General features: G+C 39.9%; 1 protein-coding gene and 1 pseudogene across 3 annotated transcripts in view; one reads left to right on the top strand and one right to left on the bottom strand.

Moving 5' to 3' along the window:
- Positions 1-26636, top strand: part of PIGN (phosphatidylinositol glycan anchor biosynthesis class N) — a 108752-nt gene that overhangs the window by 47405 nt on the left and 34711 nt on the right. For all 3 annotated transcript variants that reach the window (XM_035317097.1, XM_035317098.1, XM_035317096.1), the window contains exons 12-18: positions 1293-1348; positions 17095-17173; positions 18764-18940; positions 22120-22256; positions 23291-23390; positions 23512-23604; positions 25234-25325. In XM_035317097.1, the coding sequence (XP_035172988.1) occupies positions 1293-1348; positions 17095-17173; positions 18764-18940; positions 22120-22256; positions 23291-23390; positions 23512-23604; positions 25234-25325 (734 nt within the window). The remainder of the gene's footprint in view (positions 1-1292; positions 1349-17094; positions 17174-18763; positions 18941-22119; positions 22257-23290; positions 23391-23511; positions 23605-25233; positions 25326-26636) is intronic.
- LOC118163324 lies at positions 18134-18279 on the bottom strand (annotated as a pseudogene).

Genomic DNA, 26636 nt, shown 5'->3' with positions numbered 1-26636 from the left:
AAATAATAATAATAATAAAAAAAAAAATCCCAGAAGTATTAGTTTTGGGAAGACAAAGAAATGCTTTTAAGGAAAATTATCATCTCCACAGACAGGAAGCAGAGTCATGCAGAACTGTCAGGAAAGTATGTGTCGATGTCAAAACAAGGAACTCGCTTGAGATGACCTGTAACAGGATGATTAGTGCCTTCAGCACCTTCTGTCCCTTGAATGTACAGACTCCCAAACATAATTTGTGTGGATACCAAATTGGCCACGTCAACAGCAGAGTTGCTTTCCAATCTCCAGTGGTGGAGAGCTGGCATGTAGCAGAGGAAGTGACAGAGGATGTGAAGTTGAAGTATGCTGGTAGCGCCTCCACAGGTGGAAGACCTCTGCTCTAAGTATTGAACATGTAAATTGGCTCTTTTTGCTTAAATTGTTGTCTCAGGGAATATTTAAGAAAAAGGTAGTTCTAGTCCTCCTTGTCTTTATTTTTATTCTGTAATTTTGTAGTGCTAAGCTATGTTCTTGTTGGGTAGCTTGTTTCTGGAATTGTTTTGGAAGGTTTGTTTGTGATTTTTGTTTGCATTTCTTTGCTGAAGCAGAAGTAGCACACTGCCTTAGACATGCCAAGTGGGTTTTTACTTCTCCTGTGATGGACTGACCAGACCACAGTTCGTACTCCCTGGAGAGAGGATGTTGTGTTGGATGGATAGGATGAGACATGTGGGTTGCTACTTCAAGCTGTCAAATTCTGGAAGCAGTGTGCTAGAAAGTTCTTTCCTTTGCTTTACGCCAGCAGTCAAACTCAAGTCAAACTGGTGCAGGAGACCTTAAAGATGTTTTGAAGGGCCTTGGGCAAAGTGACTCTGGCATCAAAGCCTTCTATTTTTATCCAAGTGCAGGTTAATCGATCTAACAGTATTGCTTCAACAGTGTTGCAGCAGTGTTCCAGTTCCTGTCCAGCATAAATAATGCCACTTTCACAGGAGACTGTCACTAAAGTCTGTTAGGATTTCTAGCCATTTCTTAGCTTTATCCTGAAAACTGTAGAAGTCCTGTAAAAAATCACTGCTGTAGAGAGGGAGCTGTATTTTACCTACACTGGAGCAGCTCTGGCTTCCCAAAACCACTGGTTCAGCACTCAGAGAGAAATGTTTAACACCCGGTTTCTTGGACACTATTTTGGCAACTTGATTTAATTCCTTTTCCATAGTCTTAGAACTTTTCTGTGACTTAGTTGAATGCCTGACATAATTTTTGTTCTTGTTGCAACTTGCACTTAATGGTTTAACTTTTTTCTTATGCAGGTTAAGAGGAATCAGAAAAAGGCAACTACGTTGTCATTTCTGTTCACACCATTTAAGTAAGTGCCTGTAAAAACTTACCTTGTTAAATGATAGTGTTTATCTAGCTATAAAACTTTGCATTAGAATGAAGGTTTTGTGCAGTTAGTTTATATTTAAAACTTCTGGTTAAAAGTAGATCTAAAAAAAATCCCATTCCTTACACTTAGTCTTTGGTTAAGGGTTATTTACTGAACTTTTTTGACAATATAGCTATATAGAGACTGCATGGTAACTTCCACTGATTTCTTTTTTGCTATGTTTTTATCATTCCTTGGGAGAAAAAAGAAAAAAAAAAAGATGCTGTAGGGTTAGGAAATACAAACGAGGAAGAGAACAGATTGTACATATATCAAAGTTGGACTAAGAATTGTTTCTTCTGCAATTTAAATTCTAATGAATAGCCAACAAACAAAACCCCTTGCAGCCGGAAATCAGGCTCAAACTCTGTGTTGCCTAGTATTTGTTTCCAAGGCCATAAAGGAATTTTCAAAAAGATTTGTGTATCTGTGAGCTCTGTGTTCCAGTGCATGCAGCCGCTACTGACCTACTCACTCTTCAGTCTTATCCAGCTAAAGTTGCTTTATCCTATTGCACTCCCCCGCCCCGGAAGGTTTGAGAAAGCTTTGCTATGGGTGCGCGTGATGGGTTCTGCCTTTAGCGTGTGGAGTGCTCCAAAAATGCTTTGTCATTGAGCGCAGCTGTTTTCCTTTGGGAAATAAAACTGATGTTAATTAAGATCTTTAAATCATAGCAGCAGTAAAGTACTAGAACTCTTTTCCTGTGAAGTACATTTAACTGCTAAATAAGATTGCTGTCTTTCTGAATAGAGATTTATTGTGTGAGTTTTATACCACTAGCTTCTTCAAAGGACAGGGCTCCAAGACACTTAGTTTCTGAGACCACAGTTAAGTCAATCATGGGCACATAACAAATGCTTTGATTTAAATTCTGATTAAGAATGACAATTGCATTACCTAATAACTTACTGATCTGTATGGAATAAAAATGCCATATGCAAAGGACAGCCAGTCATCTTTGGTTCTGTGGGGAAGGTTGTTAGGCTGACTTCACAGCTCTTCTTCACATTTCACCTTTCTGCAAGAATTGTCTGATCCTGTAAAATAGGGTGTGTTTTCTTAATGTTAAGTTTACCTGTAAAAGAACTAAGAGCTGCTAACTGCCTTATGAATTGGTGCTTTCATCTTTTTTTTTTTCTCTTTTTGGGGGGGAGAGGAGGTATATTTTGGGTTGTTTCAACTTGAAATGGCTGAGATGTTTATCACTTCGAAAATATGACTAAAACTTGGTACAAAAATATTGTTACTTTTTGGCACGGCACACTGCAAAAATACATTTATTCTACTTTCTCTGCATATTCTTAAATAGTCTCTGAATCAAAATTTGGGATAGTGGTTTCAAGGGAAAGGTGTGTGAAACCAGAATGGTTCCTTGGATATGTGGATTAGCTTACAGAAGGTGTCAGCATGTTGTGTGTATAAAGACTTGCCTTGGTTCCTCAAGAAGATCTTGTTTCTCTTCACTCTAGGAAAACAGGAAAAGATTCATATCACAGACCTTCCCCGGCTTCATGGGGATGTGACTGTGAGAGCAATGATTGTGAGCCTGAGCATCAGCTGCCATTGCTGAGCTGATGCAGTGGTGTAAGCCAGCTTTCACCAGTTGTCCAAACAAACTTTGCTTGAACTAGAGTGAGATGCTTGGGGAAAGGCATCTATCCCCTTTTGCTGGCTTTACTGTGAAGGTCAGGTAGTGTGTGTGTGTTTGGGGGCGGAGAGGAGATTTCAAGTCTTCACAGCTAGCCTTGTCGGTGTTAACTGTCAGAACCCTCAAATTCGTTAACGCATGTAAGTAGTTCTTCTGCTGTGTGCTACTGAACGTGTTTTGAAGGATAGAAGCCCAGAAGGCAGCAGCATTATTGCCCACATGATCCAGTTTGAAATCTGGTAATACAATACATGTTGTTCCACTGATACCGCTACGCTGAATAAAATTGTGTGAAAGGAAGAGTAAGTACAATTTTGTATGAGCAGTCTCTTCAAAGACAGCAAAAATCTCCACAGATACAATACAAGAGTAAATTGTCCCATCTTTGGGTATTTGGAACAGGAGATCTCTTGGTATACTGTTTCGAAGTAATTGGTAGTAGCATAGAGATTCCATTCCTGCACAGCTACACACTATTTGGACTTGTCAGCATAGGTGTAAAGAGAGATTTGGCCACAGATTTATGTTAATCTATAATTGGCCTTGTGCACTGTTGAGCACAGTTCTGTATTATTACTTCTGACCACTACTGGCCTTTCCTTAAGGTGAGAATAGCTTCTTCCACCACTACTCATAGATTTGAGTTTTTGTACAGAGGAGTTATGTATCATTTTTTAATCTTTCTGGTGCATGAAATCTGTAACTTGATGCTCAGAAACCATAATGCTTTATTCCTCCCTAGTTTATTGGAGGTTAGTGAAGCATAGTTCATGGCTTTGGGACCATCAACTTTATGAGGAAATCCACAAAGTAAATACTCTGTCTTGGAATATAACAGATTTTGTTTCAGTACCATGATAACCCAAAAATAAACAAAAATGCCTAAGAATTGCCCTCCTTAAATTACTTAAATGATGTAATTGAATAAATGTTAAGTCTGTGTAACTGAAATGTGGATGTGAATTCCAGAACAAATATGAAGATAAAATTTCAGACTGAGACATTCTATTTCCACAGACGTTGATTTAATTATTATAGAAATTGTGTTTATATAGAGGGAGATACATTCACAGATAATGTGTTCCGTAGAAAGAAAATGTTCCAGAAAAACTAACTCAGCTTATTTTTTCAGCAAGAAATAGCATAAAAAGGTCCTTCTTATATTCTAAGGGGGAAATCCTGTTTCATAGCTTGAATTTTCAAGGTATATTATTGCCACATGACTAGAAAACTCTTCATGACCTCTGATGCGATGACTCAAAAACTAGCGTTTGAGTTGCACGTTCAATCTCTCACACCAAAAGCATTAAGCTAGTTTATCTATACCACAAGCCTGTTTTTTTATGCCTTATTTATACAATGCTGGCAACATAGAGGAAGTTTCTTGAAGTGTTATTAGTCTCCTTATTTCCACGAGGAATCTGTCCTCTAGTAGAAATGTGGCTAGCGCTACGGGCAGGGAATGAAGGAGGCCATTGGAAATGTGCCCTTTCTCACTTGGATCCAAATTGCATCTCTGAAACCATTTGTCAAATTTGTAAGCATGGGGAGGATGGATCTGGTCATTGTTATGCAATGGAAACTTCAGTAAGTGTCTACTTGACCACCTTTGGGGCAGGCCAGAATTTGGGTAGCTGTATCTAATTAATAGGGATGTGCCTGGCTGTCAGTGTCATTTTCATTTAGTTAAAGTCTCTTCATCAAGGAACGAATCTGTATAAAAGAGTATCCTGAGGCTGCCTGAGTATACATTTTGGAAGGAGCTCAGCTGCAAGTGTCTGATTCTGCAAGGCAAGGTGCACAACCTGCTCCTAGAGGGGTGAATACACAAGAGCAGAAGCATCCCTTGCTTATGTGCAAGTCACTTGTGAGGCTTATGTTGAATAATTGTTTAGAACATTTATAGGCAATTCCAGCTGGATAGCTGAAGGGATTACCGTCTGAAATGAGTTTTCCTCCCACTTCCTTCCACTCCCTGCATTTTTCTCCAGCTGTGAAAAGCAAGTCTGCAGAGGTTACTTGTGTAACAAAGTCTTACCACCTTCCTGAGACATAGGCACAGTGCCCTGACCTTTACAAGTAAGAAAGGCAGGTACTAAAATACCAGATGCTTTGAAGAAAGAGAGAGGGAGGACAAATCTGAAGACTGCTGACAGGAGGACCGATGTCCAGGATAGTGAATTATCTTAGCATTCTGGCCACTTGATGTACCTTAAAGCAACTGCAGAGCTGGCGCTGTTTGAAGAGGAGTGTGCCAAAGGGCCAGATGCTGCTGTTGCAAAAGCATTCCCAAAGCTGGCACCTCCAGACTCTGCAAGAAATCCTAAAAGGAGTAGCAGGAAGACAGTTGTAGTGAGGTGAGTATATGGGACATCAGTGTTGCACTGAAATCCTCTTAGACCAATTAAAGCAACTTGATTATTCCAAAAGGTGCAAGAGATTTAAGATATTAAATGACACAAAAGTACAGGAGTGCTTTTTGTGTATGGCTGGCGTATACAATGCTTTCAGGCAAGACTCTGCTTCCAGCTGTTCAGGTTCTGGTTGACCCATAGTAAGATGGCAGGAGCAGTAGGTTGAGAGCCACCACATACAGAGAAGAGATGGGCAGCTGGATTATGAGTGCTTGATTTCCTCTAGCTGTGCTTTTTTGAATGTCTTTGGCAGTTTATATCAATAAGAAAGGTAGTGTTTTTTTCTTCAGGAAACAGCATAACTGTTACTCGATGTCATGTTAGTATCTTCTCATATATGAAAAACCTTGTGCCATCTTGATGCTGCACTTTTAAAGCAATTTAATTGCTTGAATGCTACATTCTAATCATCCAGGGGTTATTTTTGTGTATAATCAAGCTATGACTTCTATAGCTATAGTTCTATAGAAAGTCCCTGCATTATTCGTGTGTGCACTGTACTGCAATTAAAGCATGTTTCTCTCTCATTGTGCGAAAATGTAACATTTCCTTCCCCCTACCCTCCCACATAAATTGAGATATGACTGCCTTCAACGTTTGCATGGATTTAATGCAAGGAAGCATCAACCATGTAGACTGAGTCTTTGCACATAGTTATGGATCATGTATTTGTGATTGTCCTCCTCTGCTCTGCCCTTGTGAGGCTCCACCTGGAGCCCTGCGTTCAGCTCTGGGGCCCCCAGCACAAGAAGGACATGGGTTTTTTACCGTGGGTCCAGAGGAGGACTGCAAAGTTGATCGGAGGGCTAGAGCACCGCTCCTATGAAGAAAGGCTGAAAGAGCTGGGGCTGTTCAGCCTAAAGAAGAGAAGGCTCTGGGGTGATCTCATTGCAGCTTTTCAATACTTAAAGGCTTTTTTTTAAAAAAAAAAAAAAAAAGAAAAAAAGAGAAAAAGATGGAGAGCAAATTCTTGCTCAGACAGATAATGACAGGACAAGGGGAATGGTTTTAAACTAAGTGAGGGGAGATTTGGATTGGGTGTTAGGAGGAAATTCCTCGTTCAGAGGATGGTGAGGCCCTGGCACAGGCTGCCCAGAGAAGCTGTGGATGCCCCATCCCTGGATGTGCTCAAGGCCAGGCTGGATGGGGCTGATGGGGCTTTGGGCAACTTGGTTTGGCAGGAGGTGTCCCTGCCCATGGTAGGGGGGTGGAACTGGCTGGTCCTTAAAGTCCTTTCCAAGCCAAGCCATTCTGTGATTCTGTGATTTGCCATTGCAATAAAAAGTAGTTCTTTCATAGTATGGAGTGTCTTTGAAGATGTACGGCAACTTCAAAGAAAGGCCATATGCACAAATATATCTTTGCACAAATATCTCTTTTCTTCTTCCTTTCTGTGACAGAAGATATAGTACTCCATTGTTCCCCCTGTCTGATGGCCTTTCAGAACCGAACTAATAAATATTTAGACAAAACTGACATTTGGATCAAAGTAAAACAAGTGATTTCTCCTCCACTGTTAGGTGGGGCGGGGTCCCTTAAGGTCAGCAAACACAGCGCATCCTTTACAGCATCAAGTTCTTGTTTTGTTTAAATAAGTGCCATTTATTTAAATAATGGTAGCACCTGATACGCATGTGGTTATATGCATTAAGGATTGTTAGATGTATTAGAAATTAATGTCCCCTATAAAACGCATCTTCTTTGGCAAAAAAAAAAAAAAAAAAAAAAAAAAAACCTTTTTTTTCACTGAATGTGCTGTGTCTGAGGCGCTCTGAACGCTGATCAGGGAGCAGGCACTCTTCGAAAGCAGGCACCCTGCTGGTTGCAGGTTTCAGCACACTCAAAAGCTCTCAGTTTTTACATGCAGAGCTTGCTGGCGGTGCTTTCTGTGCAGGACTGGACGTAATTGGATTTATTATCAAGTGGGAAGTAGGTCTTTAGAAGAATCTAAGAGGCTAATGTATAAGATAAAGTATCACAAGATTTGTATGTATTTGCCTATTGCCTTGTATAAATCTCATTTTTATGAGAGAGATTACAGGGAGATTTCTTTTCTGGGAGATTACAGGGCTTCATGTAACGAGGATGGCAGGGGGTGTGCAGGGCAGGCAGTGAGGTGGGAAGGGCAGAGCCTGTTCATCACCGGGGGAGTCAAGTGGGAGAAACAGCACAGGGCTCTTTGGATCTCCCTAAGAAAGGCACAGCAATAAATAGGTTAAAACAGCTGCTTTAATAAGATAAAAAGAATACAGATAGCGAGTAAGTCTTCTGTTCCTTTGGATGCTCGGTATCCCACCTCAAGTTCCTGTAGCATCAGGCAGAGCCCGGATGGATTTCCCCACAGCATTGCACAGATCCTGCCCATGGGGAGATTTCTTCCCTTTGCTCATTCAAACTGTTATGTGATTTGCTTACAGCAAATCAATTTTATTTATTATTTCTACTGTCAAACAAAACAGAGGTTCGCGTGAGAACTTCCTGCTGCGCTGTGAGGTGAAGGCCCGGCTGTGCAGGCGGTATATAACCACCGGGTGGGAGCTGCCCGGGGCTCCCCTGTTACAGCCACCTGTCTGAGTTGGGCCAACGGATTTGTGCAGCGCCGCACGGCCTGAAGGCCAAGCTGGGTGTGCAGTGCAGGCCTCGGGTGAGTGGATCACCAGCTCCCCTATGTATGATGGTCTCCAGGCCAGGATTACTGCAGGGAGACGGGCCTCAGCGAGCAGGGCTGCCCAAACGTGCACTTCTGTGCTCATGAAACCTTGTTGTTAGGTGCCTGCCCAAATCTAGCACATGCAGTGTCCGTGGTTGCATGCTTCAGATGCAAATGGTAGGAAAATGCGGAGGGGCCGCCTCCGAGTGGCCTCTGCTTGCCCACAGCTCTTGCAGTAGTAGTTTGCATGCAAACTCGTGCTGTACGCTGCCCGGTTATCTCAGTTGTTTCTATTCAGTGAATTGGCAGCTGGCAGTTAGCTTGCTCTCTCCTTTTGCTCTCATCTTTGCTATCTAAAGGATTTACATAAATATCCCAAGGCACTTCGCTGTTGAATATTTGAATCTGCTTCATCAGGGATGCTGTTTTGTGGAAACAAAGGCTATTTTAGTTTTGAGGATTTGGTAGCCTAGGATTAAACCATTAGCAGTCAGACCCCTTCCTGTGGTTTCATTCGCGTCCTGTTTCTTCCTTTGCACGTTTGTAAATCTGAATGTGAAAGCAGGTTTTTGAACTGCGTCACTAGAAATGCTTTCTGGTATCTTTAGCCTATGGAAGTGTATATTCTGTGATTTCATTATTGTTTACAGCATAAAAAGCTCAGGACTTAGAAGTCTCTTATTACCCTTCTTACTCCTCTTCTTTTTTCAGAGCGCCTGATGTGGTGCTTTTAATGTTTATTAAAAGGATAAAGTTTGCAAAGACAACTGGCGACAGCCCTATAGCTAGACTGGCCGACTTACTCTTTAGCAGGGTAGCTGGAAAATTCAGAAGCCACAAAACCCTAGCTGAATTATAGCCACTACAGAGCTGGAACTCCTGGCAGTGGAATAGCAGGAGATGAGAGGTTGGATCAGGAGGACATGGAACATTGAGGGTCCTGGGCCTTAAGCAGCTCTGTCAGAGGAAGTTAACTCTTCAGTGTGGGTTAACTCTTTAGCGTGACTGTCTTTTTCTTTAGCACTGCTTTAGCACACTAAAATATTCCCGTATTTTTTTCGTTTGTAAATGAGTTGCATCTTCTAAACTACGAAAACTGAGTTTCATAGGACTCGCCTCTTTAGTAGCGTAGGCTGAATTTTAACATTTTACTCAAACGTTTCCAGCTGTCTCTACAGATTAAGCATCACTGAGTTGCCCACTGAATCATTTAATCTTTGGTATTTCACTATTTGATCGACGCTAAAATAAGTTTCTGTATCTCACAGTGCATGCTTTCTGTCTGTCTTTTGAAGATACAGTAAGACAATTCCTTTTTTTTTTTTTTTTTTGGAACAGGCACATCTAAAAACTAGAACAAACACATTTTTAAAATGGAGAAAATCAGTTTCGGAATGTTAAAATGAATATAAATGTGTAATTTGGCAAAGTCCATGAAACTATAACACCCTATTTTTTCCTGATCATTGCTTCTAGTAGCATCGTGTACTCTGTACTTTACAGCGAGTTCAATGAAAAGTAAACATCATGGTTCCAGACTTTGATTTCTGAAATATTTATTGGGTTGATTTTCTCCATGGCCCAGTGAATGAACCTGTGGCTTTGTATCATTTGCTATTCACTTTCTGATAATTTGCTGCTCTTGATAGAGAATTGGGAGGGCTTTGTATAATGCATTTCATTCTGCTGCTACAAGGGTGTGCACCATGTCTTTAAAAGAAATGATAGGATGATAAGGTTAGGCTTGATTCTGATTGCACTATCATTAATATCAAGTCTCTGCACTCAGATTGCTTGTTAGTATGAATTTGATGTGAATCAGGAGTAGGCATGCAATCACATTTCTGCCAGATTGATTTCGCATCGCGCACTGTGAGTATCTTGCTTTGTCCTTTCCCACCTGATGCTTTCTGAGATGCTCTCTGTTGTACGTTGGGCGTGTTTGAAGGCAGCTCCTGCAGGAGACTGGCTTTGTTTTTGGATCCTCTTGCTGCTCCAAAAAGGCTGTGAAAAAGTGTAGTTCCATTACTCGTACATCTTTTGAATAGCAGCCCTGCAAAAGCGCCGGGCTAGTTTTATATCTGCACTTTCAAGCTGCCATTTCGCCAGCAGCAGTGATGTGGATCAAAATAGTAATAGTTGGTCCTCTAAGTACTATTTCAGCTGATTGCAGAATTGCTGAACTGGAAGCAATCTGTCCTCCTTAGTATGACTCCCTCACAGTGGGAGAGTTGGTAAACAGTCTGAACATATTCAACTGCTTCTGATGCTGGCTGTTTTCTCTCCTGGTGAGAGCAGAGAGATGTTAGTGCTGGTGCCACTCAGCATAAAGAAAATGCAGGTGTGTGGCAGAGACCTGGGCTGCTCCGTGGGTGGGGTGGTGCCAGTGGGACAACCTGGTGATGAGAGGGGCAGTGTTACTCCAGGGGATTTCTTGCAGGTTCAAAATTACCGAAATGCCAGCAATTTTCTTGAGAAGAGGACAAGGATCTGTGACCACTCAGCCTTTTTAAGGAAGAGGTTGCTGGGACTGTTTGGAAGGCGGCAGTCTGATGCCTCTCTTATTGCCAGCTGTTTGGGAGCTTGGAATTTCATATTAAAGCAGGTGAGAAGGCCTGCCATGTGTGATGTTGCCATATGTGCTGGATCGACATGAGCTGGCTATGTGTGCTTGCAGCCCAGAAAGCCAACCGAATCCTGGGCTGCACCAAAAGCAGCGTGGCCAGCAGGGCAAGGGAGGGGATTCTCCCCCTCTGCTCTGCTCTTGTGAGACTCCACCTGCAGCACTGCGCTCAGCTCTGGGGACGCAGCACAAAAAGACGTGGATGTAATAGAGTGAGTCCAGAGGAGGGCAATGGGGATGCTCAGGAGCTGGAGCACCTCTCCTGGAAGACAGGCTGAGGGAGTTGGGGTTGTTCAGCGTGGAGAAGAGAAGGCTCCTGGGAGACCTTACAGCGGTCTTCCAGTGCCTAAAGGGGGCCCAGGAAAGCTGGGGAGGGACTCTGTCAGGGAGTGCAGTGATAGGACAAGGGGGAATAGCTTTACACTAAGGGTAGGTTTAGATGGGATATTTGGAAAAAAATTCTTTACTCAGAGAGTGGTGAGGCCCTGGCACAGGCTGTCCAGAGAAGCTGTGGATGCCCCATCCCTGGAGGTGTTCGCGGCCAGGCTGGATGGGGCTTTGGGCAACCTGGTCTGGCAGGAGGTGTCCTTGCCCATGGCAGTGGGTTGTGGAACAGGATGGTCCTTAAGGTCCTTTCCAAGCCAGACCATTCTGTGATTCTGTGTTCAGGAGAAGCTGACACATACAAAATCCTAGTAGGCTTTATTCAGGTGGCCTTTCCACATCTGTTTGGGGTTCACCATGAGGTTCAAGGGATACATATCCTTATCCTCAAGGTTTTGGTTTCCCCTCAATGTGAAGAGCTGGTCTTTTTCCCCATCTGCTAATATCCAATGTGCAAAGTTAGATCATTGATGTCTGCTCAGCAGCTACTGCTGTTGCTGCTGGTGGATATGGGTTGTAGAAATGTAATCACTGTTTTCTGCAAATACTGTCATTCTGAAAGCGTTGTAGAATGCACAAGTTTTGGTTTGGTTTTGCTAATGAGGAGAGTAAAAAAAAGAGCGATAGTTGTAATGTGTGTGAGCCAACGATGGTGATGTACATGGAGTTTGTCTTGGGGAGATCGAGTTCTCTTGCAAGAAATTAAGTTCTCAAGAATGAGTAGTCTATTGGTTTTACATACAGGGATGCGTGTGTGTTTGAGGGAACTGAAGACAAACTTGTTTCAACTGCTTGACAGCAAGCTTTAAAAAAGAAAAAAGGAACTCAGCATTTCTCTTCAGACGTTGCATCTGCCAGTCTGTGATGCTTCCTTGACTTTCATGATGAAACCTGGAGCATTTTAAATGTTAAACTACTTCAGATCCTAAGGGGTGTGGGTTTTTTATAGCATAATTCTGGAAATTTTACTGTATGATAAAATGACTATAAATCATTACCCTAATAATCAGACACAATAAAATTAACATACTAGTAGCAGAGGGTGCAGATGTCGTTCTAAGATGTCTCTTTCTGTTCTGTTTCATGGTTTGACTGTAGCATGCTGCCTATGCTGTTGGGGATGCTAATTCTATGGAACGATGATAAATAAGATTCGTTGGCCAAAGAGAGGTCCCCTTGACATTGCTACGGTAGCCTTGCTTCATCACGGTCTTGTTATTAGTGCTGTCCAATAGCTTAGCTTATATGAAGCGTGAATGATGTGTTAGAAAGATTAATCCTGTCAGGTATGCTTATGAGAAGGGTAGCTAACATCTCATAAGGGATAGTTTACAAGCACTTGCACAATTAGCCCAATTGTTTTCTCTCATAGTTAACCATGTTTATTCACGGATGGAGCCGTGATTTCTCTGTCTGGAGCTAGAAAGCTAATTTCAGATGGCCGTATTGAAGAACAAAATTACCGTTCTCCTAGTGCCACCATCATTTCCTGTGAGGAATGTGGAGTCCTAATGTTATTGTGAATGCATTTAGATTACATATCATATATGGGACTATTAAGTTCTTAGCTTTTTTTTTGTTCAAGTTAAATCTCAGGGTACGACATTTCACAGTGCGTGAGCGATGTATGTTGTAATGCTTTCTTGTTTAAAGAAAGGAGGACAGCTGAGCTGACTGACTGTGTTCGCTTTCCTATTAATAGACAAATACAGAGAAAACAAAACTTCCACGATATTGTGTTACAGAAAAAGACTTCATTTTTACTGGTTGAACTTCTAATTTTGTATTAGGTAGAACTGGATGGTGATGGGTAGCCAGGAGGAGCATATAAGTTCACAACTTTAAGCTCTCTTTATAGAGCTGAGAATCTTTTTAATAATGATCAGTAAGCTCACTTAATTACTATTAATATTAATTGCACGTTTGTGCATTAAATGACCTTGAGAATACATTAGCATACTAGTAGTGCCTCTGGGATTGCTGCACGCTGAAACACAGGGAAATAACTGGTCTGCTTATTCTTGTCTCTGACACTATCTGTTTTGTATTCTAAACCTTCTGAATGGTTTCAATTAAGTTAAAATTAAACTAACTGCTGCTAAGAATAGTTCAAGATTTAACTTCTCAGGTTCACATTTGCCTTGCAGTTTTGTTGTTTGGTCGCATCTCAAATCAAAGCCTACCAAACAGTTTTTCCAGTTCGTGCTCTGATCATTGCGATTAGAAGATAGTAGCATAAATTTTGGCTGTAAAGAATGAAATTCTTGACATCTGATGAATTTTATTCTATTTGTTCTCTTGCACTGAAATCCTGTATGCGTTCAGGTAGTCAAAATTAACCATCATGCATAATCATCTTTGAATAGATACAATACTTGTTTAAGTATTACTTTTTCTTCTCCGTTCCTTCATTTTGGGTGGTTTCTTTCTGTTTGCCTCAGAAGGGCAGGTTTCAGCAATTTGTAGCTTTATTTTTTCCTTCTCCAGAGTCTGGTTACCTTTTAATGTATAGTAATATACTGTGGTGGAACTTCTCATTACTGAACGCAAATGGGTGGAGCTAAATCCACTAGTTTTTAGCATTGCCTTGAATTCTCAGTACCTTTAAATATTCTTAAATTCCTCTTAAGTGATACTTTGGTAAGTCTCAAGGTCTCTGGTGTTGTACGTTGTTCAGCACGGTGTGTTTCATATATGATTTTAGCATGCAAGTATTTCAGTTTTAATTTCATGGTGCCTGAGTGAAGTCCAGTTGCAGAGCCTCATTTGTAGGTATAAAGTCCACTTGCTACCCCATAAGGAAAATGGTATCTTATGGTGCCTTGCTGTCCTAGATGGTGTGACTTATTTCTTCTTCCTCTCTCTTCCCACTTCTGTGATACTTTTTTTTTTCCAGTGATCTGTTGCACACAGCTTTTACATTGATGGGTTATTAGTTCTGGACCATACTCTGGCTGAAATAAACAAAGGTGTTTATATCTTAATAACAGTTTTAAAAACACTTATTAGGGGGTAGTATGGGAAATACAGAAAATTGGTAAAATCTAAGTACTAAGCACTATAGGTCTGTGTTTACTTGTCCTGGTCTGTTTTTTCAGTTGTGGTGACTTCATTTAGGTTTTCTAGAATCAGTTGTGGGCTGTTCATTTAAGTCTCTGGCTTCTCCCCTCTCTAGTCCACTTTCCACTTCTGTTCATGTGTAAGCTTTATCTCCTTGATCTTTCCGCTACCTCTGGTGAGGATGCCTATCAAGATCCTTGGTGGATGAAAAACTGCTTATGGTGAACTACTTTCAGCCCTTAACTGAGGAATAATCTGCGTGTTTGGTAACTCTTCTCTTCAGTCTGGCGTGAGATGTAAAAATCCTCTCATCGCTTGTTTTAGTTTTTATTGAATATGGAGGCAAATAATACCTAAGATGACAATCAAACTTTGTATTCAGGATGGAACTTGCATTTGATACAGGTATGTGTGAACAGTCTTTAGTTCCTGGTAGAATTCATTAACTTAACACAAAAGTAATCCATACATAATTGTAACGTCAGTACCTTGAAAACCATGCTTGTGGAAGTAAGGTAAAACGTGTGGTACGATGTTAGCTGTTGAGAATTAACTGTGCACTTGCTAATGGCAACCCCATTTGACATAATAATTGCGTTGTACATTTGACTTACTGAACCTTTCTGCTTAAAAAAGCATTGAGTCTGTTACACCCTTCCATGCGCAGAGATCCCAGGAGCTGTCATCTAAGAAGGAATAGGTGAAGACTGTAACTTGTTCACTAATATTAAAATGATTCATCGAGAGTAAAGAGATAATTAAGGGATCTATAGCTAAATGACTGTAGGAAAGATAGAGAGTGAAAGGTAAAAATAAGGCTTTTCTAGCATATTAGACCTTTGCATTAAATATTATAAGGATAAAATTGTCAGAAAGCGTACATATAAAACAATAAAAATGAGCCAATGCACATAGGAACCATTTGGATGAATTTAAGTTCTAAATGAAGCTGCTTAATATTTGTTCCAGATTCTTTAAATCCTTACCTAAAAGTTAGCAGTTTTTCTTCCTGTTATTCACAAGGTGGAAACTGCCACATGGGTTTGGTTCCTTTGGCAGTTTGCCCTGCCAAAAACATTAGCAAAACTAGACAGATCAGAGAGTTCTCTGAGGCAGTGCTAGCATCTTGTTAGCCTGCTTGAAGAACTGATTCCTCCTTGAATTATCACCAGCCTTGGTGCATGTTCTCTGGCTATGTGCTGGTAGCCCTTGGCCTTTAGAGCTGTAGGGGTGACTTTCATAGGGACATACCGTGAAGGTGCAGAAGCAACCAGCATTTGTTCTACTACTTTTCAAGGCTGTTTTCTGAAGCCTTCTACCCTCCCCTCCAAAGTTTAGGTGATTAAATGTTTGCTACCACCATGTCATTCATCTTCCTTTCTTCCTCTGTTGCTTTTCTGTTACTGAGTGTATTGAATTCCTTGGGACCTCTCACTTCCTTCTCGTTTACAGATAACAACACGTTTGGATTCTTCTAGATGCAAAATAGCCGAACATATTAAATGCAGTTAGTTATTTACCTTTTTCAAAAGACAGATTTTTGCTGCTATTATCTTATATGTTTTAGAAGACTCCTGCTCAATACTGCTGTGCTCTGAAATCAAAGCCATCTAGCAAAACAAGTCAGGGTACTATTAGTAATAAAAAGAAAAAAAAAATCAGATTGCTCAATCACAGAATCCTTCGCATCGGTTTCATGGCTCAAAAGACAGTGTGTATGCATCATTGATGATGCATCAGCTGCTTCTGGGTGGCAGGCAGTGGTAGCTCCTACAGCTCATAGCAAATGCTTAGGACTAAGTGTTTCCAGGAAGTGGTTGCATCACATCAAAAACTACCCCCGTGGTTCAACTGAGTGCCCATCCAGGTACTTGCTGCTGATGAAAGTAATAGGAATGAGACCCCAAGGCTGGATCTGGATTTGGCACAGCCTGAAACATGAAGATTGGATTTGCGCAAGGGCCAATGGTACGCTGCTGGGCCATCGTGCTGGGGATGCTGTGAAGATGATACTCTGGCTCAGCAGCATTGTGGAGGGCGTGAAGGAAAACCTTCCTGTATCTGTTTATCAACTATCATGAAGTTGGGACCCATGGCAATTTTCCTCTGTGGTGCTGAGAGGGCTAGTGGCTGACAATTTGCCCAGGGGATCCTCTGCCCTGCTGCCATCCTTAGACTGGAACAAAGTGGCAAGGGACTCAGCTCCTTCCTCCTCTGTTTGATGGGGGTTGGTTGACTGGTTTGTTCTTCCATGGTGCTATTCCCTGTAAAGGAAGAGTTGCAGAAATGATTTCGGGTGATTATCAAACTCGTTAAAGTCGGAGATTTTTACCACAGGCCTCAGTGCTGTCAGATCATTGTGCTGTCCCCTGGTATGGGGACTCTGTTAACAGCTTCCTGTGGAAGAGGAGATAAACTCTTTTTTTTTTTCCTTTTTTCTTTTTTCTTTTTTTTTTTTCTTTAATAAAAGACTGTTAGGCATCATCTATGGCCATTGTGGATCGTGAACAACTTGTCCTATGCTGACAGGCTTTCAACCTTCTTACAGCCATGAGTATCATCAAATCAGTTAACTTGCTTAATTCTTGTGTGTGCAGTGCTTCTTGTTCAGGGCAATGATCAATAATAATGCACAAGGGAGAGAATTTTCACCAGCAGTATTAGGTGGGAATAAAAGATGTGTCTACTAATGCAAAATTCGTGGGGTAAGTTAGCAGCAGTGTTGACTCATGTGAAAATGAATATAGAGGTATGGAGCATTTCCCTAATGAAATTTGGAAAACTTGTTTTGTTTCGTTTCATTCCAGAGTCATTTTTGATTACAAAGTGAAGTTTTTTTGTCTCCTCCTCTGTCTCTGTTCATGAAAAGAAGCATTAATGTTAATATCTGTTTATTTTGTTGTACAGGCCACTTTCTGATTCTGAACAGATCAACCTTTTAAAGAAAACAAGACTGTATATTCAGCAGCAAAAGTACGATGAAGCGGTAAGTGCGTCTTTCCTATCTATCTTCTAGAAAATTTGAGAACTTCTGCTATATGTAAATATATTTAGATTTGTTTAACTTAAATTGGAGAATATCTGTCCTTCTGATGCACATCTCACTTACCAGCACAAATAAAATCCCATTGTAAGTCTCCAAAGTTTTGCATTTCATGACATCAGCTCTGTTGAACAATACTGACTTACTTAGTTTTTTCTCACAGTTATTAAACTTTTTGCATTACCAGTGAATTCTGTGCTGGGATGTAGGAGTTTCTTTGCCTTCTCAACCCTGCAACTCGTTTCATTTTGAACATGTATTGATACTTGTTTTCTCAGGAATGGTGTGAGTTTGGGGGGAGTTTGCCCCTTGGCAGACTTGTGATCGCTTCAATAGCTGATACACTTTTTTTCTGTTGATTGGAATTTTGTCCCAGCTTTTTGGCTTAATAGGAGCTCTGTCACCTGCTTTAACTGCTAACAGCAAGCACATGATATCAGCATACTGATAAAAATTCATTTTATTTTGAGGAACTTTTTGCCCTTCCAAGTGTTTTCTGTGTAAGACTGCTTCTCAAAGAATTTTGACGGTGAGACAGATTTTAAGTTTTATTGCCCTTATCCTTGTACTTGACCTCTTATCTGATCGAGGCAGATCTGAACTTCTTTTCTGAAATTTCCTAGTACTTCGTGGGTCATGGGGAGTAATGGCACATTATTGATTGACGTTTCCTCAAATTAAGCAGGAACTAGAAATCAAGTGCTCCAAGAGAAAAGAGTATTGTTTCTACTGGGAGATGGATGTGATATGTCCATTACTGTGCCTAGACTTGAGAACCACATCAGGCGAATTAATAAAGACACTTATAATAATAACAAAGGATTTAATGGATACTTGGGCATATAAAGAAGCATCATTATGTGCTTAACTTATTATACCCTTCCTTACAGATCTTTCCATCAGTCAGAGAATCCTCTGTGACCGTAAATCCCACAGTTGTTTCCCATCTTTGGGAAAATCACTGGGGTCAGCACACCTGTGTGTAAGGAACACAACTCACAGTGGGAATACCACCGTCTTTATTACGGTGTCTCCCCAGTGGTTAGTAATGGGAAGGAGGTACTGCGCTAGAGAGACCTGTGATTAAACTTAGTACAGCCCAGTATCATCTGTACCCATAGTCATCCTCCTGTTTAATGCGGTGCTCTCAGAGGCTCGTGACTTCTTTTCAGGGGGTCACCTGTAAAGGTCAAATATGGTCAAATGCTGATGGGACAAACAAGTGGTGTGCTTTGTAAGAGATGGTGTTCAAGATATGCTGCCTGTGAAGCCTTCAGCATCTCAGCCACTGTTGTGGCTCCGTTGGGTAGTGAAAGAGCCAACTTTAGAGCTGACTTTATGTCCAACAAGTGTTTGAAGCAGTGCATATACTTCAGCAGTCGATGTTGGCCAAAACACTGTACCTGGTTGTACAGAGGACACGTGTGCCAAGAACGGCAAAACTGCTTGAGCTGCAGTTGTTGGTTGGGTTGATTTGTGGTATGGAGCTTACGTTACTTCAGACTGTTGCTTGTATGTTTTGTCTGTCTCTAGGTATCTCTGTGCAAAACCTTGATTAACCTTGCTTTGGAAGGCCTGTCGTATTACCATACTTACGACAGGTTATTCCTGGGCCTAAGTATTGCAATGGGTTTTGTGGGATGGACGACTTACGTGATTCTGGTGATTGTCAAGACCCATACCAATTTGACTAAGACCGTCCAGAGTAAGGTAGGTCAGAAATATGCAGTGATTTCTCTCTGTTTTCAGTGTTATATGTGTGCCTGGTGCCTTTGTGCAAGAGATCAAGCCGCATACATTCCACTGTTCTGTTCTTTTGACCACACATGGAAACAGCTGCTGTGTTATTGTTTGGACCATTAATTAAAATCAGCATTCCAATGCATTACAAGTCAGAATATACAATGCTGTGTTTTCTGAGTTTCTTTCTCACAACTGCGCATTTTACTAAATGCTAATGCTAATGTAGTAATGTAAACCTGTTAGAGGATCTGTCTTTAACCAGAAGTCAATTTTCAACATGAATTGTAATGAAGTCAGCACTCTAGTAACAGCCGTTGTTATACAATGAAGAATACAGACTTTTGGCTTCCATTTTGATTTTTGCTTTCTACTTTAGGGACAAAAAAATTTACACGTAGATTCTTTTGTTCCTGTCCTGAGCTGTGGTGGGTAATCAGTCTTCAGAAGCCTTGCAATTCCATGATGGCATTTTTTAAATGTATAACCTGTTTTAATTGAAAGGTGAACTGTGGTTTCACAGGTCAGCTTGCACTCTTGCCCTTTACAATTTGCAAGATTAGAGAAGAAAATACAAAGAGGAAGCTCTTTTTAACAAGGTTATAATGGCCTGATTTTTCGCAAAGTCCAAAATCCTAGGAAATTCATTTTTGTTTCAGTCACTCATCAGAAGAGAGATACCTCAAAAAGGTGAACCAGCTAAAAGCTAGCATTTCACCAGGGGAATATTAAAGCTTTACAGAGAGAAACAAACAAACAAACAAAAACCTTCCCAGACTGAAGAATTTGTTTCAGAATAAAAGAAGTTGTTTAATTTGGTAATGAGTATTCCTGTAGCATCTTTACTGCCTTCAGTATATTACTCTGAGAAAATTCCCATCGTGCTATCTTGAGGTTTTTACAACTGGCTGAAATGAGAGAGTCTTGGCTTTAAATGAAAATGATCAAACAGAATTGAATCAGAAAATATTCATAAGCGATGTACTGCATTACTTAGGATTTCTTTCATCAAATAACTTAGAAGAAGTAGTCCAAGATGCTTATGTTAGATATGAACAAAATAATTACTAAAATTACCCTGAATATTGGGCATGTTAAAAGCTTAAGCAAAAATGTACTATTTTTAGTCAACATAACGTTTCACTTCTAAAATAATTTGTTACTTTCAACAGGTAAAATCTCAAAAATGTTATGCAAAACTTATGCCAGCGACACTGGTGGGGAACAAAGAGGTTCTTTATGTTGCTGTAGAATTTTTCTTTTCACTGTTTTTATAACAGGCCCTTTTCTGTAGATTTTGTGTGTGTGTGTTCATATATATTTAGGGTGTCACAGTGTGAGCCTGACACTTCTTACATGGAAGCTATTTGCTTTATAGATAGTATCAGAGCTACTTAAAGAATATTGCTGAGAAACTGATCTACCACTGACAAATAGTTTTGTGCAAAGCACAGCCGTATAAAATCCAGTAGCAGCCTTTGAATAATGAAACTGCATACCTGCATATGTCATCTGTAAAAGTCTGTGGCTTCTTACGCTGCTTATGAGAAAACATTTTTTTCTTTTAGAGTGGGCTGTTGTTTCACTTAGCAAGAAGCCTAACCTTTTAATCTAATTTTAAACATTCACAGAAAATGTGAAATCGGTTTCCATCTTCAGTGCATGACCAGCTACTGGACTGTATAATCTTTATCTCGGTGTGGAATAAAACGTTGATTGTGTGTGTTTACTCGTTCAACAATAAATTCCACTGTGGGTATATCATATCTATACGTACACATCTTGTGCATGTGTCAGCAAATGTAAAATTTAAAACGAATGGAACCAAATTGCATTAGGTCAGCTTTCTGTATGACTTTTTTTCCTTTAATGGTATATCTGAGCAGAAATTGTATTTCAGAAATCATTTAGAACTTGGATTTGCTGTCAGCTTAGATCAGGGCAGTTTTATGTCAATTACTGTGGGGAGGAGAACAAAAACTGCTAACCCGTCGATGTGACCTGCTAATTGAGTGTCTTGTCTTCTCAGCATATCTAGCATAGTCGTGTATCCTTTGAAATAACTCATTCAGAGAAACTGGCAGTTCTGTTTAAAAGAAAACAGGTTCTTCAGTCATTACCTACCCGCTGTGCTGAGGACTCCTCCGTTACTAAAGCTGCATTCACAACCTCAGGTTCCAATACCAAAAGATAAAATTGTTCATTTAAAACTTGTATGTAATCTTCCTTTACCTGAATGTCCCTTAAGAAGGAAAAGTAGTTCAGTGGCCAAGTAAAAGGTGGATGGATTGACTGTTTAATGCTCTTCTTTGTGCAAGTGAGAGACTGCTGCTAACTGCTGCTTAGTCCACATCAGCCTGTGCTGCCTCTTCAGCTGGTGCATCAGTCTTTGCACCAGGAAGAAACGTGTTGGCTCACAGAGCAGCTCCTGCACCACTGTCCTTGCTTTCATCTCCACTTTGTTAGCAGGAAATTGAGTTCGGGTCTGGCTTAGCTTAATGCCCAAAGGTAGAAACTACGGGGGATCAGGAGTTACTTAGAGGAGCTTAGCTGTGGAAGGTTAGTGGCAAACCTCCTTCAGTATCTGCCACTAAATCCTGAAGAGCTGATCTCAGTAGGAGTCGATGTCTTATATTTTAATTTGTTTCTCTTATAAATGCCTCAAGTAGGAGAAGGAAACGTGTGCTAATGGAATTTTCATTAAATGCTTTGACTGTAACACTGTGAACTTGAACTCAAAAGGTTATTATGCTCTGAGTCTATTTTTAGAACCTAAATTTAAGAGTTTTTTTATTTTTTTCTAAAACTCTTAGTGCTCTGACTTCCACTGGACTTCAAGCTTCTGTAACTTAAATAGCCTTGCACTCATTAGGCTTCCAGATTGTACAAGTGCACTTTGCCTGTGCAGAGTTTACTGCAGGACCCTACGTAGAGCAATATTTAGAAGTAGATCTTCAGATCCTTCCACCACTTTTTAATTGGGCTGTGGAAACAGCATCCAGAGTTGTATTGATAGACACAAGGCAGCTTGAGTGGCTGTTCTAACGTAGCATTTGCTTTAGGGTGTGACTCCCAAGTGGAAAATAGCTTGTAGTTTAAACCATTTCATTGCTGTTTTATCAATGTTTGTCAAACCGTTTGTTTTTCAGGAATCTACAGTTCTCTTATATGGTTTTACATTTGTTGGGATGATGATAACGCTTTTCCTGTTGATTCAAACGTGTCCTTGGACATACTACGTATACTGTCTGTTGCCAGTACCCGTATGGTATGCAGTTATGAGAGAGTGAGTAAAGAATATGTTTTAGAAATCACATTTTATAAAACCAGCTCTGTGTGTTCTTTTTATTGATAATTAAATTATTTCTGTAAGTTTGGGAGAAAAATAGATACAACTGTAATTAAATTTGCTGAAATGTTTTCTGAGACATTCCAGAGTACTCTGGTTTATATTTCACTTGACATATAGAACAGTTTCCAAACAGACTAATGCAGCTGCCAGTTCTACAAGATATATTTTCTTTTAGTAAAAATAAATTCATGTTATTCCAAGATGAGATGTTTTCAGTACTTTGGAACAAACAGGTGCTAAAATCTTGAGCAAAAATGGGTAAAATGGAGCGGGTCGGTCCTTTTCTTAACTTATTCTGAAATGGTCTGATCCTGGAAATGTTAGGTATGCTGAACTCCAGCTGCTTTTGGAGAAGATGTGCTAGTCATATTGAGGATCGTGCTCTGATACTGAAGTGAACTGGTCTTGCTTAGCTTTAACTTGACTACATACCCTGTGTCCAACAAGACTTCTTACTTTCTGTTTTCTATTAACTTCCATAATCTACTGGCAATTCTGTAGATACCAACTAGGTATTATTCAGGGAAAATGAGACCAATTGCAGTTAGATAGTGAGCTGCCTCATAAAGCACTGGAAGAGCTAACTGTTTTTTTTTCCCTCTAAAGCATGTGAATGTTTCATCAGTTATGATGGACATTAAGCACAGCATAACCAAAGATGTTCATGAACTCAGAGTCAATTTGGATAAAAAGCAATCTGAGGCTTGTCCAAATACTCATGAAGATATGCCAGAAATGGGAGGGAAAAAAAGTGAAGGGTTTTATTGTAGGTTTTATATCAAATAAAACTGGGCAGAAGGAGCCTCAAGCCATCACCCAGTCTTATTTTCTAGCTGCAGACAGGATATGCGATACCTTGGTCATTTCTTGTGCTCTGACCCCTCACCCCTGCCCTTCAAAGCAGTAAAATTTTATATTATTTCTGTTGTGTTACAATAATGATTATTGTGTTCCATCATTTTGAACAGACTTCATGTTATTCAAAACCTGGCTGCAAATCTCTGGTCACTTCCAATCACTTGGTCTTTAGGATTCATCTTAATTTCTATACTGGGAATTGAAATACTAGTAAGTACCTTATTTGTATGTATCATCAGGGTATCTCGTTGCTACCATTTTTCTCTCTGAGGAATTGCCGGTTTTATTAATGTGCTTGGTTTTCAGTCTTACGTTGAACTTTCTTTATTAGGTTTTCAGCTTTTTCTACCGCTCTACACTCACTGTGGGTCTTCTTGTGTTTGCTGGCTGGCCAGTGATCACACAGCTGTGGGTTCAAGCAAAGGTACCGTATGGCTTTTATTGCTTTACTTAACAGCAACAATAAAAAACAAAAAATAAAAACATTTTAAATGACTGGCAGATGATTGCATCTTAGGATGTTGGGATTCATTTCTTTTGTAATGCTGCTTCTGATTCTTTTTCAGTTATGCTCTAACTCTGATCTCTGTCAGCAGCACGTAGCAAAGCAAGGGAATTTCATGTGATTTGGATAGTTCTTACATACGAGACAAGTAATAGTATTGGTTAAGAATCAGAACTGCTTTGACTGACATTTTGACTGACAGCTGTCATGCATTCTAGTCTACAGTGATTTTAGGCAAGAACAGTTGTAATCTTCCTAGATCTCAACTTGACAGAATTCTATTTTTTTTTCCTGGAGTCCAGTATCCTGGCTGTCACCGTCATGTATCATGCTTTTGTCCTCTTTCCAGGATAGCTATGAGTTAGCTTTCTTTTGTTGGTGACAAACAAAAATGGTTGGCTTAAAGTCATATGAAGTGCACATCATTTATCAAATTGTCACAGTGACAAAAGCATTGACGTACATGATTGGTGAAAATTCCACCATTTAAGAAATATGTTTTTTTAATTGGAAAAAAAAAAAATAATAACTGAAAAATGCTTGTCATGTCTTTATTGTCCTCAGTCAAATGGCATGTATTGTTCCTCAGAGGCATCTTCCTCTACTGCTTTTCACAGGAAAAAACTCCGTTTCAGTAAATATGGATGTGAAGTGGCACAATCTTTAATATAAGAGACAGTTGTTCCATTAGTTTGTTGAAACTTCTCTTACCTTGCAGAACACCTAAAACTTAGAGGCCTGGGGTAGCATTAGCATTTTAATTGAAATAAAAATTTGTGCCCAAATTGCTAAGTCTTGCTTTGCAAGAACTGTTGTGATGTAGGCTTGTCTTCGCTTTTTTATTGTATCTCAGTAATCAAGTGACATGTCTTAAAGCTGGGTGTACAAAGAAGACGCTTTCTAACCCTGAAAATGTCTTTTCAGGGACTAGAACCTGACATGAGCTTGAACATTTTAAGTGGTGTAGCTGTTCCTGACTTTATTGAAAATAAAACACCTCTTAGGTTTGTTTTTTTTCCCCTTATAGCAGAGAATTTAAGGAACTAGTTAGGTGATTATGGTAGGTAAATCAAATGGCATTCAGATTCAAAGACTGGAAAATGTTACCATATTGCTAGAGATTGGTGATTAGTTAGCTGTGATTAGTTAGTCATCTTCTGATGAGATTATGGTTTTATTCCTTTCTTCCATAAGGTTACTAAGCAGCTTTCTGGTGACTGTGATGTACATGAAGGCCATGCTTTGAGAAAGAGCTTTTAAGAATAAAAATTAAAGCTTAGCTTTAATTCTCATTATCTTTGGTAGGATTTTGACAGCAGTGTGTTTCTTTTTTTGTATGAAATCAAAGCGCTGTAATACAGATGACCTTGTGGCCTTTTACAGTTAATCTTGTTATTGATAGGTGTGTGGGGTTTTTGTCTGTTGGGAGGTGCTTGTAGCTGTTGGTAGTTCACTGATTTTTTATTTATTTATTTTTTTTGTCTGTCTACGTGACGACTGTCTGTCCACATGGCCTCCAAAAATCCCATTTGTTTTTGTTTCTTTTAGACAACAACATTGATCTGGACTGTTCTTTGTGCACTCCTGGCAGTATTTCCTTTAATGCCTGTCGTAGGAAGAGAACCGAACATTCCTCTGGTGTAAGAATCTTGTCTTGCTGTTTTAGTCTTTTATTTCCCTCTTTGATATTCAAAATTTAGACCGACTTGATATATGTGAGGAATTGTGTTACTGAAAGCTGGCTGAGACAGATATTGAAATTCAGAATTTAAGTAATATGATTATAGAGACATCAGTTATTCACTACTGTCAATGAGAAGAGACTTTTAATTCTCTTGCAGTACTTCAAAGAAAGCCAAATCCATTTGCTTTTTGCATTCTGTGATTTCTTGTGGAGGGAAACATTTTTAACAATACCAGAGTTTGCAAACTGTACATGAAAATAAAGGTTCTCATTAAAGGAGGAGCTTCACTTGGGTACAGACATGGTAAATAGCAGTGATGTGTGAATAAGAATATTTATTCAAAAGCGGTTTACTTTGACAGCATCTTTCTGAATTCCTCCATCTAATTTTAAATACTTTGTCTTTGAATAGCATTCTGTAACTAAAGGGTTATTCAGTGAAATAGAACAAATAGGATCACAAGAGCTCTCCTATTGTGTGCAACTCTTTCATCCAGGAGGCATTCTCTTTTTCTGGATGCAGTCCAGTTGGTTGGCCTGAAGGAGTTAGGCTTGTGGTATCCTTGTAGTTACTGCAGAGAGACTTGGATTGACCTAGACTGCAAGGGCTCCTTCTGCTGTCTGACAGAAGATACTGTGCCCCATCAGAGTCAGGGAGCCCGATCCTCAGTAAAACATGGGTTGAGGGCAGCAATGTATGATTGCAGATAGAATTAAGAGCCCAGATATTTTTGAAATTATTATTACGTTCTGCTTCAATATTTTTCACTGTAATTTAAATCTATCCATTGAAAACCTTTGGTGCTTGGGCGTATTAGAAATATTCAAGACAGATTAGTGATGGCTGTAGTACCGCCTCTTGGCTGTATATACAGATATGTATTTCTGCTGGTTGTGAGCTTTTTTATTCTTCATAACAGCTTAGCACAGGTTGGAAATCAAAATGGAATTAAATTACTTTCCTCCCTGACACTTCTTTGCGTTCACCTTACCCTGGCTGTACATCTTCCTATTTCTTTCTCTAATGAAACATTGTTCCTCTAAAGCAGCTTGTACCTGTCTGAATCTTGTCAAGGGAGTTTTGAAGTTGCAAAGCCTTGAAGCAGCAATTAAAAGTATATGTTTATGTGACATTTCATGATATTGAAGATAAGGAGATACTGGAAGAGAAGAAACCACAGGATGAAATTAGAGTGCCAGTGAGAAATAGGTGCATTTATTAAATCTGTTCTTGAACATTGGCACTATAGGTCAGGTCAACGCTTCT

This window comes from Oxyura jamaicensis, chromosome 2 (assembly GCF_011077185.1).
Source record: "Oxyura jamaicensis isolate SHBP4307 breed ruddy duck chromosome 2, BPBGC_Ojam_1.0, whole genome shotgun sequence".
NCBI lineage: Eukaryota > Metazoa > Chordata > Aves > Anseriformes > Anatidae > Oxyura > Oxyura jamaicensis.
The sequence above is the reverse complement of the archived record's forward strand: the minus strand, read 5'-3'. Positions and strand labels throughout refer to the sequence as shown.